The sequence below is a fragment of the Physeter macrocephalus genome, chromosome 21 (genome assembly GCF_002837175.3).
Source record: "Physeter macrocephalus isolate SW-GA chromosome 21, ASM283717v5, whole genome shotgun sequence".
Taxonomy (NCBI): domain Eukaryota; kingdom Metazoa; phylum Chordata; class Mammalia; order Artiodactyla; family Physeteridae; genus Physeter; species Physeter macrocephalus.
In genome coordinates, this window is record NC_041234.1 from 26,817,452 (window position 1) to 26,835,356 (window position 17,905).

At 37.2% G+C, this 17,905-nt stretch overlaps 1 protein-coding gene across 1 annotated transcript in view; it reads right to left on the minus strand.

The window, feature by feature from the left end:
* Positions 1 to 17,905, minus strand: part of EFHC2 (EF-hand domain containing 2) — a 159,068-nt gene that overhangs the window by 55,133 nt on the left and 86,030 nt on the right. The window contains 1 exon segment of the mRNA XM_024116470.1: positions 4,264 to 4,282. Coding sequence (XP_023972238.1) covers positions 4,264 to 4,282 — 19 coding nt within the window.

Below are 17,905 nucleotides of genomic sequence, written 5' to 3' on the forward strand. Positions count from 1 at the left end.
ACCTCTGGTAAATGCCCATGACTTCAGAGTCTGTAAATACACTCTGTGTATCAACTCCACCCTGGATCCACAGTTCGTTCCTATATTTATTTTTTTTCTCTCACTTTTATTATTTGTATATCCATCTTGTGTTATAGAATTGTTTGCATCTTAGTAACTCAACTTAATCCCATTTCTGAAACAAGGCAAAATAGAAATAAGTATAAAACCACATATAATAGAAGAAAAACTGGAGGGGTATATGCCCAGGAAGTTTTTTTAATCCCACCCCAACTGTGCTCCTTCCAGAAGAGAGCCATCCAGAAAGGGTAAAGTCAAGAAAGAAAATTTCAACGAGAGCAAAGATCTCAAGGTTTGTACAGACAGCTGCTGGACCATCTGGAAGCACACACATGCCTTCTAGAACCAGAAAGTATAAGTTCCATGTGGCCAGTGGTGAGGGGACGTGAATGGAATGAATGTAACTGGGCATTTACGGGCTTGGTGTTTAACATATATTAACTTATTTTATCCCCTCAGTCATCTCCTGAATTATTCTCATTTCACAGATGAAGACCATAAGGCATTAGTTAGGCACAATGAGGAGTCAAACTTACCTAGTTTTATTCTACATCTTAGAACTCATGATTAAACTGCTAGACTGCCTGGTGCAAATCCCAGCTCTCCAACTTAGTATGTGATCTTGGGTAGCTTCCTTAAGCTCTCTGTGCCTCAGTCCCCTCATCTACAAAATGGGTATAAGAATAGTATATACTTTTTAGGATTGCTGTGAGGATTAAGTGAGTTAATATATAGAAAGCATTTAGTACAGCACCCGTCATGGGGTAAGTAGCATGTAAGTACTAGCTCTTTTTTTTTATTGAAGTGTAGTTGATTTACAATATTATATTAGTTTCAGTTGCACAACAGAGTGATTAAATATTATTATAGATTATCCTTCATTTAAAGTTATTACAAAATAATGGGTATATTTTCCTGTGCAGGACAATATATCCTTGTTGCTTATTTATTTTATACATACTAGTTTGTGTCTTTTAATCCCATACCCTTATCTCCTCCCACCTCCCTCTCCCCACTGGTAACCACTAGTTTCTTCTCTATATCTGAGAGTCTGTTTCTGTTTTTTTATATACATTCCGTTGTTTTATTTTTTATATTCCACACATAAGTGACAGCATAGAGTATTTGTTTTTCTCTATCTGACTTATTTCACTAAACGTAATACCCTCTAGGTCCACCCACATTGTCACAAATGGCAGAATTTCATTCTTTTTATAGCTGAGTAATATTCCATTGTATATCTATACCACATCTTCTTTATCCATTTATTTATTAGTTCTAATAGTTTCTGGGTGGAGACTTTAGGATTTTCTATATGTAGTACCATGTCATATGCAAATAGTGACAGTTTTACTTTTTACCTTCCAATTTTGATGCCTTTTATTTCTCTTCCTTGTCTGATTACTGTGGTTAGTACTTCCAATACTATTTTAAATAGAAGTGGCAAGAGTGTGCATCCTTGTCTTGTTACTGACTTTGGAGGAAAAGCTTTCAGTTCTTCACCATTGAGTATGGTGTTAGCTGTGGGTTTGTCATAAATGGCTTTTATTATGTTGAGACATGTTCTCTCTAAACCAACTTTGATGAGAGTTTTTATCATGAATGGATGTTGAATTTTGTCAAATGCTTTTTCTGCATCTATTGAGATTATCATGTGATTTTTTTTTTTTTTTTTTTTTTTTTTTTGTGGTACGCGGGCCTCTCACTGTTGTGGCCTCTCCCATTGCGGAGCACAGGCTCCGGACGCACAGGCTCAGTGGCCATGGCTCACGGGCCCAGCCACCCTGCGGCATGTGGGATCTTCCCGGACCGGGGCACGAACCCGTGTCCCCGCATTGGCAGGCGGATTCTCAACCACTGCGCCACCAGGGAAGCCCCTATCATGTGATTTTTTAATCCTTCCTTTTAGTAATGTGGTGTATCACACTGATCAATTTGCAAATAATTGAACCATTTTTGCATCCCTGGAATAAATCTCACTTGATCATGGTATATGATCCTTTTTATATACTGTTGAATTCCATTTGCTAATATTTTGTTGAGGAATTTTGCATCTATATTCATCAGAGATGTTGGTGTGTGATTTTTTTTTGTAGTGTCTTTGTCTGGTTTTGGTATCCAGGTAATGGTGGCTTCATAGAATGAATTTAGGAGTGTTCTATCCTCTTCAATTTTTTGTAATAGTTTAAGAAGAACAGGTATTAGCTCTTGTTTATATGTTTGGTAGAATTCCCCTGTGAAGCTGTCTAGTCCTGGACTTTTATTTGCTGGGAGCTTTTATTATTAAAAATTCAATTTCACTACTAGTGTTCAGTCTGTTCAGATTGTCTGATTGTTCCTGATTCAGTCTTGGAAGGTTGTATGTTTCTAGAAATTTGTCCATTTCTTCTAGATTGTCCAATTTGTTGGCATATAACTGTTCATAGTATTCTTTTATGATTTTTTGTATCTCTGTGGTATTGGTTGTTATTTCTCCCCTTTCATTTCTTATCTTTTTATTTGGGTCCTCTCTCTTTTCTTGAAGATTCTGGTTAAAGGTTTATTAATTTTGTTTTTCTTTTCCCATACACTTATCTGGAACTGGCTCCTGGTTTCATCTTTTCTATTTTATTTTTTGGTCTCTATTTTATTTATTTCCTCTCTGATCTTTATTATTTCCTTCCTTCTGCTGACTTTGGGCTTTGTTTATTCTTCTTTTTCTAATTCCTTCAGATGGAAGGCTAAGTTGTTTATATGAGATTTTTCTTGTTTCTTGAGGTAGGCCTGTATTGCTATAAACTTCCCTCTTAGAACTGCTTTTACTGTATCCCATAGATTTTGGAAAGTTATGTTTCCATTTTCATTTGTTGCAAGATATTTCCTGATTTCTCCTTTGATTTCTTCATGGACCCATTGGTTTTTACTTTAAAAAAACCACCAGTGTTGTTTAGTCTCCACGTTTGTGCTTTTCCCATTTTTCTTCCTGTAAGTGATTTCTAGTTTCATACTGCTGTAGTTAGAAAAAATGCTTGATATAATTTTTACCTTCTTAAATTTGTTGAGACTTGTTTTGTGGCCTAGCATGTGATCTAACCTGGAGAACGTTCCGTGTGCAATTGAGAAGAATGTGTATTCTGTTATTTTTGGATGGAATGTCCTGGAGATATCTATTAAATCCAACTGGTCTATTTTGTCATTTAAGATCACTGTTGTCTTGGTGATCTTCTGTCTGGATGATCTGTCTATTGATGTAAGTGGGATGTTAAAGTCCCCTACTATTATTGTGTTGTTCTCAATTTCTCTGATTAGGTCTGTTAGTATTTGTTTTATATATTTAGGTGCTCCTATATTGGATGCATACATGTTAACAAGTAAAACATCCTCTTCTTATACTGATCCCTTTATCATTATATAATGCCCTTCTTTGCCTTTTGTTACAGACTTTGTTTTAAAGTCCATTTTGCTTGATACAAATATTGCTTTCTTGTCGTTTCCATTTGCATGAAATATCTTTTTCCATCCCCTAACTTTCAGTCTGTGTGTGTTTAGTTCTGAAGTGAGTCTCTTGTAAGCAGCATATAGATGGGTCTTGTTTTTTAATCCAATCAGCCACCCAATGTCTTTTGATTGGAGTATTTACTCCACTGACACAAATAAATTATTGATATATATGTATTTATTGCCATTTTACTACTTGTTTTCTGGTTGCTTTTGTAGTTCTTCCCTGTTCTTTTCTTCTTCATTTACTTTCTCCCTTTGTGGTCTGATGATTTTCTTTAGTGCTATGCTTATGTTCCTTTCTTTCTTGTTTTTATGTATTTGTCGTAGGTTTTTGATCTGTGGTTACCATGGGGTTCATATAAGTTAATGTATAACTATATCTATTTGTGTGTGTGTGTGTGTGTGTGTGTGTGTATATAGATATATATATACACATACACATACACACACACACACACACACACACACACACACACACACACCACATCTTCTTTATCCATTCATCTCCTGATGGACACTTAGGTGGCTTCCATACTTTGGCAATTGTAAATAATGCTGCTATGAATACTGGGATGCATGTAACTTTTCAAATGAGAGTTTTGGGGGTTTTTTGGATATATATACAGGAGTGGAATTGCTGGGTCATATGGTAGCCCTATTTTTAGTTTTTTGAGGAACCTCCATACTGTTTTCCACAGTGGCTGCACCAATTTACATTCCCACCAATGATGTCAAGGGTTCCCTTTTCTCCACATCCTCACCAACAATTGTTATTTGTGTTCCTTTTGACTATATGTTCTATTTCCTTGTTAAAATTCTCACTGTGTTCATCTATTTTTTTCCCTAATTCATTTGGCATTCTTGTTACTAATGCTTTGAATTCTTTATCTGGTAAATTGTTTATTTCTGTTTCAAAAGTTGTTTTTTTCAGAGGTCTTCTCTTGCACTTCCAATTGAGACAAATTCCTCTGTCTTCTCATTTTGCTTCTCTCTCTGCCTCTATGAAATTAGGTGAAACAGTTACCTATGGTGGTCTTGAAGAGGTATCCTTATGTGGGAGCAACCCTATACAGTCTGTATGTGCTCAGTGGCTTTGGTGAGAGAGCTGGATTTGATGTGAACACAAGTCGTGTCTTTCCTCAGGGTGTGCTGGCAGGTATCACCTAGGTAGACAATGGGGCTGGACATTGAAGGGCTAGGGCAGAGCAAAGTGTGAGGGGGGCTTCCCCTCTGCTCAGTGGCCATCACCACCCTATGAGGGGTAGAGTCAGGTCCCAAGTTGGTGAAGCAGAAGTCCTGAGGGTCGGGGCTGAGCAGGCTCAGTTCCATTTAAGTGTGTGCTGTTCCCCCTCCCAGCACCAGCACCAGCACCTTCACCCAAGAGGGGAGCAGTGCTGGAGCAAAACGGGCCGGTGTGGGTACTCGGTGAGAGTCACGGAATGGGCTGTGGTGGTCTGGCCACTGCCAGAGATCCGGACTGCCTCTGATGCACCACCTGCATGATCACCAGACGTGGCTACCCCCTCCTTGCTCAGACTCTGCTTAGGGTTTGAGCCACCTCAGTGTCTATTAGCCAGGCTTCTTCCTCAGTCATAACAGCCCTCACTCCAGTGTGGAGCTACAACACAAAGCAAACAGTGCTGGAGTTTTCATTCGCCTCAGGCTGGGGCGTGTGCCAGGGCAGTCACAGGAAACCAATCAGCCACCTGTGTAGTTTCAATCACCCATTCCACCCTGCTTCAGGAGCAAGCAAGAATTAGTGTGTTCCTCATGAGTGGAGTCCAAGCTTCCCACAGCCTTCATATTAGTCCCACTGGCTCTCTAACTAGCCAAGGGGGCTCATCTTCTCTTTGTCAGGCCCCAGGACTGAGGCACTCAATATGTGGCTCGAAATGCTCACTTCCCAAGGAGGGTCTCCACCTGTGTAATCTCCCTTTTCCTCTGAGTCCCCTCCCAGGGGCATAGGTCCCGACCTGATTGCTTCCTTTCCCTTCCTACCCAATTCCATGTAGATCTTTCTTATAGCCTTGGTTGTACAGGAGTCTTTCTGCTAGTTTTCAGTTTTCAGTGAGAATTGTTCCACACATGGATGTATTTTTGATGCGTTTGTGCAGGGAGGTGAGTTCCACATCCTCCTACTCCACCATCTTGATTCGAGTCTCCAAACTCAAGTATTAGCTATTATTATAATTATCAGTAGGTAGTAGAATGAACTTTCCTTCAAGAAAGGCCAAAATCAGTTAAGAATCCCCTTTCTATAGGATCCTAACTACTATGTGAATAAACGTTGAATCCAAACAAAGGTCACTGCCTTTGTTCATGCCTGTATTCATTCACTTATTCTTCAACTAACATGCATGAGGGAATAAAAAGATGTGCTGAGTGGCACCAGCCATAAATGCAAGGAGATCAAAGAGACAGAGATCACTGTGAGCGGGGGTGTTCAGGAACATCTTAAGAGAAAAAATGTAAACTGGAATATCTTTAAGGGTAGGAGAAAGCTGGACAGCAAAGGAGAGATCCCTTCCAAAATGGTGTGGAAAGAGAATGACGTGAATTGGGTGGCCCAGAAACGTCAGTGTCAGGTCCTATGGTGATTGATCGAGGTTCAAAGATGAGGCTGGCATTCTCCAAGGGCAGCTCATTCATCTCTGAACCCACCATGGGACCTGATACAGGAGTAGGTGCCTAATATATGTTTATTGAATGAACGCTAAATGTACATGGCTAAACACCACACTGAGAGGCACACCCTCCATACCCGGTACTTTGGGTTGCAAAATTTACTTGAATGAAAAACAGCCAGGTAGGGCTTGCCCTATGGTGGCTTAAGTGTCATTCCCTTCCTGCTCTGTAATATTCTCTCATTTTACATCATAATTGTTACATCATAATTCTCCCTCTTAGGAACTAAAAATTAGCATTTAGTTACTGTTTTCATTTTTTAAGACAAAACTGGGACTCTAATTAAAGGAGAAAGCCTGGGTGGCACTAACCTGGTCATTTGTTAGCAACTAATGGCCACACAGCTGCCTTGCTTTTATTCTTCAAAAAGAGACCATTAGAACACTGTATTTTGGATGAAATAGTAGTTTCACTGTTAATGATTTACCCACTCCCACAAGAATATAATCATGGAAAAAGAAATAAGAGAAACACAGTATAAATATACATGTATATATAAAACCTCAGAAAAAGAGTTGGTCCTTTTTCCACTCTTTAGAAACATAAGAAATAGTCTATCTGTTTTGGCACAACATTATATGGTTTATTTATTCTAAAATGCCAAGAATTTTTTCTAGCATCCCATAAAACTCAAGGCTATAAGAATGGATATGCTTCAAAAATAGAAAGAGAAAAGCCTGAGAGTTATTAAGATTTTAAATAGTGGAGCTGATTTTAACTAGGTCTACACAAGCAAAGCCAAATCCACTTCAGCATAGGTATTTATAATGATGTTACATTCCCCAGTAATGTGTCTAGTCTGTATTTTCTCCAGTGTAAGTTGAGAGTCTGTATGGCATGGTAAAGAGATTATGTGTGGCAAAATGGTAGACGAGATAGCAATTGAAACTCAAACTGCTGGCTGAGCTTGTGAAAAAGGAGAGAAAATGTCGCAGGTACCAAGGCAAACAGGTAGCTGGTACAGCCAGAGAGGAAGGTGTACAAACTAACAGGGTGGCACCTGGGGGAGGTGGGAATTGAACACTATTAACAGGTAAGAGCTTGAATTTTAATGCTCACTCAGGCACAAGAAACAAGGCCTCTGGCCAAGGAGAGTAGCAGTTTGGAACTCCTACATACAAAACCTGTGTATAAAGTTAGAACTGTAAAAGGCTGCAACTGAAGTGAAAGAAGGATTAATAAACTCTTACCATTGTCTTAGAGAGATGACAATGGACCTTTTTTCTGAGTCTCTGTATAAAAAGGGAGGGAGAGAGGAAAAAAGGGAGGAAGGGAGGAAGATGGATAGATTACCTGCTAGATCTCAAAGCCAATATTCTGCCTAATGAGAATTTGTAGTACAAATTTACTTTACCCACTAACTATAGAAAGCTCCAAGGCAATAAATTAACATCAAATTTAAGATTAAATTAAGTTCAGTTTATAAGCCCGCCTGGAGAGGCAAAATCGATACTCTGAAAGTTCTACTGCTGGATGCTAAAATTAGTGGGTGAAAGCTTGAGGAAAAGCAGGATTTGCATAGTCTCAAAGTATCTCTCTCAAGGTATTTATTCACTACAAAAGGAACGACAGTAACTTTACAATGGAGAAATCTGACAAACACCATCTTAATAAAGTGATCAAGGTCAATATCACCAGTAATAAGACATATTGACATCATGAGCTCCTTGATGTGATGCACTAAGAAGGATGTATCATTTCTGTAGAATTCTGACAGAAAATTGCCAAGATTACGCCAAAAATGCATAACCTTAGTCCAACCATGAGAAAACGTCAAAAAAAAAATCCAAATTGAGGGGTATTCTACAAAATAACTGATTCAAAAAACTTATTCAAAAATATCGGGGTGGGCTTCCCTGGTGGCGCAGCGGTTGGGAGTCCGCCTGCCGATGCAGGGGACACGGGTTCGTTCCCCGGTCCGGGAGGATCCCGCATGCCACGGAGTGGCTGGGCCCGTGAGCCATGGCCGCTGAGCCTGCGCGTCCGGAGCCTGTGCTCCGCAACGGGAGACGCCAGAGCGGTGAGAGGCCCGCGTACTGAAAAAAAAAAAAAAAAAAAATCGGGGTCATAAAAGACAAGGATAGACCGAGGATCTGTTATAGATCACAGAAGACTAAGAAGAAAGAACAACTAATGCCGTGTAGGATCCTAAACAGGATCCTAGGAAAGAAAAAAAGACATTGGTGAAATTCAAATAAGATGTTTAATATATCGTACCAATGTTAATTTCCTGGTTTTGATAATAGCACTATGGTAAGATGCTAACATTAGGAGAAACTGAGTGAGGGGTATATGAGAACTCTCCATACTATTTTGGAACTGTTTTGTAAGTCTACAATTAGTTCAAAATAAAAGGGTTTAAAACAAAACGAAACAAAAACAACTCTGAAAGGCCAACCCAAGCAGCAAAGGAACACTGCAGTGGGGGAAGAAAGTCCAGTTTAAGGTGAGCTTAGAAAACATAAAAGGAAATAATCCACCATGAGTTGAGAGTCAGCAGATGTAACAGAAGGAGTAGTACCCCATGAATTTGGGACAACAGTACAAAAATCAGTAATGGACTATGAAATTATTATGTTTAAAATTACAAAACAGATTAAAAAATAGAGAAACCATAAGAAAAGAACACAGATGCCATGGAAAATAACAGAAACATTTAAAACACACATGAGTGCATGCACACACACACACACGCACACACAACTAAATAGCACTTAAGGAATTAGAAGGTAAAGTCACTTAATCAATGAACTGGATGACGGATTTAAGGAAAATTCCAAGAATGCAGCACAGAATAAAAAATCAATGAAAAGAATGAATGAGAGGTTAAAAGACATGGAAAAGAGAGAGAAGTCTGACAAGTAGTTAAGAGGAAAACAGAAAACAGCTCGAGAGTTTGAGAAGAAAAACAGAGAGAACGGACAAGAGATTTGAAGAGATAATGGCTGAGAATAATTGTCAAATTGAAGAATTACAAATAGTTCCAAGATACACTGTAATGAAACTGCAGGACACCAAAAACAAAGAGAAAGGCAACCAGAGAGGAAACAAAAGGCATATGACTACAAAGGAACGATTATATTAATAGGAGACTTACCAACAACCACAATGGAGGGCAGAAGACATCAGAATAATATTTTCAAAAGGTCAAGGGAAAATAACTATAAATCTAGAATTATTTACCCAGTTAAACTTCAAAAGTAAGAGAAAAAATACATTTCAGAAAATAAGTTTATTCATTCCCAGAGTTACAAAGCAAGTCTCAATAAATATCAAAGAACTGGTATCATGCAAACCATATTCTCCAACCAAATGTAACAAAAAGAGAAAAAAGAACTATAAAGCTAACGTCATACACATCTGGAAATTTAAAAACAAACAAATAATTAATTGGCCAATTTTAGGAAATATTTACACAGGAAGGACAATAAACACTAAACACACTAAAGCCAAAGTAGTATTTACAAGGCAAATTAAGCCTCAAGTGCATTTCTGAGAAAATAAAGACTGATAATCAGTGAAACAAATGTCCAAGTCGAGAAATTAGAAAATAAACACAGAGAAAATAGAAAGAAGGACATAATAAAAATAAGAGTAGGAATTAATAAAATAGAAGTTAAAGGTAAAAATTGGGGGGGGATTGACAAATTGAAATCTGGTTCTTTTTAAAATTAATCAAATAAGTCTAGTAAAATTGACTTAAAAAAACAGAAAAGGCACAAATCAACAGTAATAGGGCTTAAAAAGGTGATAAATTTTAAAAATTAGACGAAATGGAAAAGTTTCTAGAAAATATATATAATTTTCAAAACCAACTCAAGAAAAAATAGAAATCTAGAATAGCATGTACTCTCCTTAGAGAAAGTGAACCATTAGTTAAAAAATCCACCCACAGAAACAAAAGGAATGGCTATATGGTTTTACACGCAACTTCTACAAAACCTTCAGAGAACTAATAATACCTACTTTTTACAGAGAGTGAATGTTCTGAAACTTATTTTATAAGACTATTATAAAACACTGATATCTAAACTGGACAAAGACAGTATGAGAAAGTAAAAGTATAGGCCTGTTTCCTATATGAACAAAGATGTGAAAATCCTAAATAGAATACCTGCATCTACCAAAAAACCTATGACCTTAATGGTGAAATATTAGAAATACCTCTTTTAAAATCAGGAAAAAGATAAGGATCCCTGCTATTACTACTTATCTTACATATTACATTGCAGCTGTTAGCCAAAATATTATAATAAGAAAAATAGAAAGAAATCATACAGATTAAAAGGGAAGAAGCAGGTCTGTCATTATTTACAGTTTATATGATATGGTCCAAAATAATATCCAAACGACACTACATATTCTGAGGACTCAAGAGGGAAAATGAGACCAGCATACAAAAAATAAAATACAAAAATCAATAGCATTCATATACACCAGCAACAACCAACTGGAAAACGTAATTCTAAAATTAAAAGGCAATATTTGCAATGACAACAAAACTGTACAGTATTATAAAACAAGATACACTATATTCAAAGATGGGAAATCTCTATTTCATAGTGACAGCAGTTCTGCCCCCTAGTTAATCTATAAATTCAACGCAATTCCAGTCAAAATCCAATCTGGCTTTTTAAAGAACTAGAAAGTGGTCATAAAAATGATATGGAAAATTAAAAGCCTAAGAATAGTCAGAAGAAGAAAAATTAGAACCCTGCTCTATATCACAACTTATGATGCCATAGAAACAAATTAAAACAGGTGGTACTAGTCTATGGCTAGACAAGTAGACAAATTTAACAAAATAGAGAGCTTAGAAACAGATTCATATGGATATGGGACTATGAAATATGTCAGATGTGTCAATACAAACCACTGGGGAAAAAAGGACAGACTTAATGCATGGTGCTGGAACAACTGGAAATTCATATGGCATTCATAATTTCTTAAAGAGGATGCAAAATTCACTAACTATAACGGGAAAAAAGCCCATAAATTCAACTACAATTAAAAATTTAAACTTCCACATGACAAAAGACACAATACAGGAAGTGAATAGAGAAGCCAGACATATAATACATCTGCAATGCACATAACCAACAGAGGACTCGCATGCAAAATATATCAAGAACAAAGACTTTTAAAAAGACTTAAATCTCGGGCTTCCCTGGTGGCGCAGTGGTTGAGAGTCCGCCTGCTGATGCAGGGGACACGTGTTCGTGCCCCGGTCCGGGAGGATCCCACATGCCGCGGAGCAGCTGGGCCCGTGAGCCACGGCCGCTGAGCCTGCGCGTCCGGAGCCTGTGCTCCGCAACGGGAGAGGCCACAACAGTGAGAGGCCCGCGTACCGCAAAAAAAAAAAAAAAAAAAAAAAAAAAAAAAAAAAGACTTAAATCTCAACAGAGAAATGAGCAATGTGCAAAGGATGAAAATATAAATTGATGCTTCCACTTTCTAACAAAAATTTAACAATCCTTAGTGAAGTTGAAGATACAGCTTATAGCCTAGCAATTCTACTTCTAGGTTCCTATTCTAGAGAAACTAGCACATATCCACAGAGACATGCACAAGGATGTTCCCTTGCAGCTGTCTGTAATAGCAAAATGGCTGTTCATAAGTACAGGAGACTGAAGAATGATCCCCAAAGATATCAGGTCCTAATCTCTGGAATCTGTGAATGTGACTCTATATGGAAAAAGGGTCTTTGCTGATGTGATTAATTTAAGATCTTGAAATAGATTACCCGAGATTATCCTGGATTATCCAGGTGGGCCCTAACTGCCATCACATGTATCCTTATAAGAGAGATTTCTCTCACGCATGCACGCACGCATGCACGCACACACGAGGAGGAAGCGTTGTGAAGGCAAAGACAGAGGTTGGAGTAATACCACAAGCCGAAGACTGCCAGCAGCCACAGAAACTGAAGAAGAAGGGATCAGATTCTCCCAGAGGGAGCATCACCCTGCCAGCTCCTTTATTTCAGCCCAGTGATACTGATTTGGGACTTCTGGCCTCTAGAACTGTGAGAATAAACTTCTGTTGTTTTAAGCCACCTAGTTTGCTTTCGTTACAGTAGCCACAGAAAACTAACATAATAAGAAATTGGTAAACTGTAGTTTATTCATAAAGTGAAATACTATGAAACAATGAGAATAAATAAACCAGAGCTACATGTATTGACATGGAAATAACTCAAAATCATATGTTGATCGAAAATAGCAACTCACAAAAGGATACAGTGTTTACCATTATGTACATTTTTAAATGCATAAATGATATTATAAATTGTTTATGGATACATATATATGTGGAAAAAATTAAGCATGGGTATTATATATACATCTTGATACTGGTAAGGGAAAGAGATGCTGAGGGAGCAGGCATTAGCTGTATATCCACTTCTTACTTAATTTTTAAAAAGAGATAAAAAGAAAATGTAGAAAAAACGTTACCTTTTATTAATTCTGGGTAGTGGGTATATAGTGTCTTTCAGCACATTTTGGTAGAGTTAAAATTTTAGTAATTACACTTCCATTTAAGTTTTGAAAGAGAAAATATCAGATTTGGTATCAAACAGCCTTAGGTCTGAATTCCAGCTCTGTCCTGTGACCTTGAGCTGATTAATGAGTCTGCCTTGCAGGGTTATTTGAAGGATGAGACGAGTTTTATATAATTGTCTAATACAACCTCAAAGACTAATAGCAAAGTGTTCCAGGTGGGAAAAGACTGAGGCCTATGAGAAAGCCTAGTCCTGATGGCCAGGAGAATTATATATAGCATCGTTTCCAAAATTGTTTGATCGAGCAGCACCACACCGTTGAAAAGTTTTTGAGCAGTCACCCTCAATTTACCACTTAACAGTAATATGCTTATGCTATTGTACTTTTATATATAATAAAAGATACGCAAAATAATTTAAAGGGCTAAATGAAGATAAATGTAAATCATGGGAAAATAAATATCCATAATGGAAAAGACCATTTTCCATTAGAATGGAAAATAACAGATAGATCGTCAATCCAGCCTCTTCCTTTTACAAGTAAGGAAATGAAATCCCAACAGGTAAAGTGACCTGGTCACCATCACAGGCACAGAACTCATTCCGTGAGACTTCATGAAAATACAGGCAAAAACTCTAAACAAAATTTTCACAGATTAAATACAACAACGATAAAAAGGAAAACAACATCATGACCAAGTGAAATTTATCCCAGAAATGCAAGTTTTAACATTTGAAAAGCAATCAATGTAAGTTATTAAATTAACAAACTAAAACAGAAAACTAATCCGACCATTTTGACAGATGCAGAAAAAGGACTTGACAAAATCTAACACTCAACAACATAGGAATAACAAGGAGCTTCTGCAACCTGATAAAAGACAATTACCAAAAACTCTTAACTAACATTACACCTAATGTTAAAAGATTAAATGCCTTCCCCCTAATTTTAGGAACAAGAGAATGATGTCAAATGAATCCAGTTTGGAAATAAAGAAGTAAAACTGCCTTTATTCTCAAATGACATGACTGTCAATATAAAAAACCTGATGGAATAAAAAAGAAAGCTATTAGGACAAATAGGTGAGTTCAGCAATGTATCAGGATATAAGATCAATACACAAATATCAATCCTATTTATATATACTAGCAATATACAATTGGAAATTAAAAGTAAAAACAATATAATTTACAAAAGCATCAAAAATATGAAATGTTCAGGGATAAATCTGACAAGAGATGTGCAAGACCTGTACCCTGAAAACTATAAAGTATGTCTGAGACAAATTAAATTCCAAATAAATGGAGAGATACACCATGTTCATGAGTCAGAAGACTCAATGTTGCCCACAAGTTTATCTATAGATTTAATGCTATTGCAATCAAAATCCCAACAGGGCTTGTTATATAAATTGACAGGCTGAGTCCAAAGTACCAAAGGAAACACAACAACCTAGTATAGTCAGAATAACTTTGAAAGAGTAGAACAAAGTTGCAGAACTAATACTACCTGATTTCAACATTTATTATAGAGATACAGTAATCAAGAAAGCATGGTATCAGTGATGAGACAGACAGATCAACGGAACAGAACAGAAAAAGGCTCATCATATATGGACCCTGATTTTCAACAACAGTTCTAAGGCAATTCAGTGGAGAAATGATAGTGTTTTTTTCAACGAACGGTGCTGAAAAAATGCATATCTACATATAAACAAACAAATACAACTTCAATCCTTATTTCACACCACAAACAAAAAATTAACTTAAAGTGAATCATAGACCTGATTGTAAAACTATGCCTCTAGAAGAAAACTTCTGTGACCTTGAATTAGTCAAAGATTTCTTAGATCTAATTCCAAAATCATGATCCATAAAAGCAAATATTGATAAATTGAACTTAATCAGAATTTAATACTTTTTCTCTTCAAAAGATACTTTTTTAAGGGAATAAAATCACAAGCCACAGACAAATATATTTGGCAAGCATATATCTGATAAGGGACTTGTATCCAGAATAAATAAAGAACTCACAAAACAGGAACAAGAAAACAAAAAACTCAAAAAATGTTTGGGAAAAAGACCTGAAATCTCCGCTGGCTTCACCAAAGATTTATGGATGGCAAAGAAGCTCATGAAAATATGTTTAACATCATTAATCATTAGGAAAACTCAAGTAAAAACAACAATGAAATACTACTACTCATCTATTAGGATGGCTAAAATTAAACAAATGGACCATACCACGTGTGGTAAGCATGTAGAGGAATTGGAACTCTCAAAGACTCTTGGTAAAAATGAAGATGATACAATCACTTTAAAAAAACAATTTGGGAAGTAAAAAGCTGAAGAAACTGAAAAATCAACAATTCTTCTTAGATCCATCTGAGAAGGGAGGTCACTGGGCAAACCACTGTCCCTCAAACTGGAAAGACAAATAGACACTCAGATACAGAGAATCATGACTTATCAGAGCAGAAACCCACAAGCAGAAACCTCGGTGGGAACCAGTAGCAGGGTAGGAAAATCTGACCTGTAACTGATGAATTTCTGGAGGCTCCATGTGGACAAATCTAAGAGATAAAAACTCCTGGGGAGGCCAGTCATCAAGGGAGCCCCACACTTGTGTGAGCTTTATCTCCAGGAGCTTTACCAGGTTCTCACAGTGAATATCAAGGAAAAATTCTCTCTGGCTTCTGGCAGGAGAGGAGAAAAGTAACCAGTTTGAAATGTGCAAGAGCATTCTGTTCTTCTTAACAACGCCTGCCTTCAAGGGAAACCATTTTACCAATGGGGTTTTATCAGAGCCTAACCCACAAGGGGAAAGGGAAATACTCAACTCCAGCCCCCTGGAGCCTTACACATAAGGGAAGGGAAATACCCAAATCTAGCCCCCTCCGGCCATCCTATCCCACCTAGAGGGGTGGGGGAGGAAACTAAAATGTACTTACGAAGTTCACAGCTGAGGGACACAGGCACACTAAAAAGACTGCAGCCTAATCATAGCGATAGAGAACACTTCTCCCCCGACACCTTACCACCACATCACCAAAGGCTTATCTACCAGAGTTTCTTTTATCTAGTACATCATGTCTGGTTTCAGCAAAGAATTAAAAGGCATACTAAAAGGCAAAAAACATAGTTTGAAGAGACAGAGCAAGCATCAGAACCAGACTCAGATATGGCAGGGATGTTGTAATTATCAGTCTGTGAATTTAAAACGACTATGATTAACATGCTAAGGGCTCTAATGCAAAAAGTAGACAACATGTAAGAATAGATGGATAACAGAGATGGAAATTCTAAGAAATAATCAAGAAGAAATGGTAGAGCTCAAAAACACTACCAGAAATGAAGAATGCCTTTGTTGGGCTCATTAGTATATAGCTGAGGAAAGCACCTCTGCATTTGAGGATAGAAACATCAATAGAAACATCCAAAACTGAAAAACAAAGAAAAAAAAGACTTAAAAAATGGAACAGAATATCCGAGAACTTCTGGAAAACTACAAAAAGCTATAGCATATGTGTAATGGGAATACCAGAAGGAGAGGAAAGAGAGAAAGGGACGGCAGAAATACGTGAAGCAATAACGAATGAAAATTTCCCCAAATTAATGTCAGATACCAACCATGGATCCAGGAGCCCAGCGAACACCAGGCAGGATAAATGATCCCCCGAAACTACACCTAGGCACATCATATTTAATCTGTAGAAAGTCAAAGATAAAGAAAAAAGTCTTGAAAGAAGTCAAAGGGAAAAAAATACCTTACCTATAGACGGGCAAAGATAAGAATTACATCCTATTTCTCCTCAAAAACCATGCAGGCAAGAAGAGCGTGATGTGAAATATTTAAAGTGTTGAGAGAAAAACACCAAGCTAGAATTCTGTATCCTGTGAAACTATCCCTCAAAAGTGAAGGAGAAATAAAGACTTTCTCAGACAAACACATACTGAGGGAATTTGTTGCCAGTAGACCTGCCCTCCAAGAAATGTTTAAAAGAAGTTCTTCAGAAAGAAGGAAATAGATATAGGTCAGAAACTTGTATCTATATAAAGAAAGAGCATTAGGGATTGTTAGGGAGTTTGGGATTGACATGTACACACTGCCATATTTTAAATGGATAAGGACCTACTGTATAGCACAGGGAACTCTATTCAGTATTATGTAACAACCTAAATGGGAAAAGAATTGGAAAAAGAATAGATACATGTATATGTATAACTGAATCACTTTGCTGTACACCTGAAAACTATCACGACATTGTTAATCAACTATACTCCAATATAAAAGAAAAAGTTAAAAAAAAGAAAGAGCATTAGAGAAGGAATAAGTCGATAAAAAACTTATTTTTCTTAAGTGATCTAACCTTTATAATTTGTTCAAAATAATAGCAACAATGTATTCAATTATGTGCATATACATGTATATGAACATACAGATGCTTTTGTATAAGTGAAATGAATGACCGTGATGTTATTATAAGGTTTCCTCACTACTCATGAAGTGGTACAGTGCTATTTAAAAGTGGACTTGGACTAATTGTAAACATGTACAGTATTGCAAACTCTGGGGCAACCACTAAAAAAGATGCCATTTATAATGGCACCCAAAGTATGAAATATCCAGGGGAAAATGTAACAAAAGATGTAAAAAAAAATCTCTAAAACAACAACAAAAAATACCAGTTTGGTAGTTTCTCAAAAAGTGAAACATATGCCTACCGTATGATCCACATATTCCACTCCTAGGTATTTACTCAAGAGAAAGCATTATTCCCATTTTGGGGGTGTGGCGGGGGTGAGGGGGCAGGTGTGATGGAACTGTTCTGTATCTTTATTGCGGTGGCAGTTGCACAACTCTAGGAATTTGTCACAATCATAGAACTGTACACCAAAAAGAGTGAATCTTAGTGTATGTAAATTTAAAAATAAATTAGTGCCTAAAAAAATCAAATGTGCTCTTGGAAAATGAGACCACATCTTCTTCTTTGGATGGAAAACGTATCTAAATTCACAAAAGCCTCCACCCCCACCTCACCTGGCTCAGTTCAGGTAGAAGAAGGAAATTTTACTACTATTCTTCCAGATGGAAGGTACACATACTAAGAATTATTTCTTTACTTTTTTTTCCCCACCCAGCATATTCTGTGTTCTAACCGATGTGGAGGTCTTCTC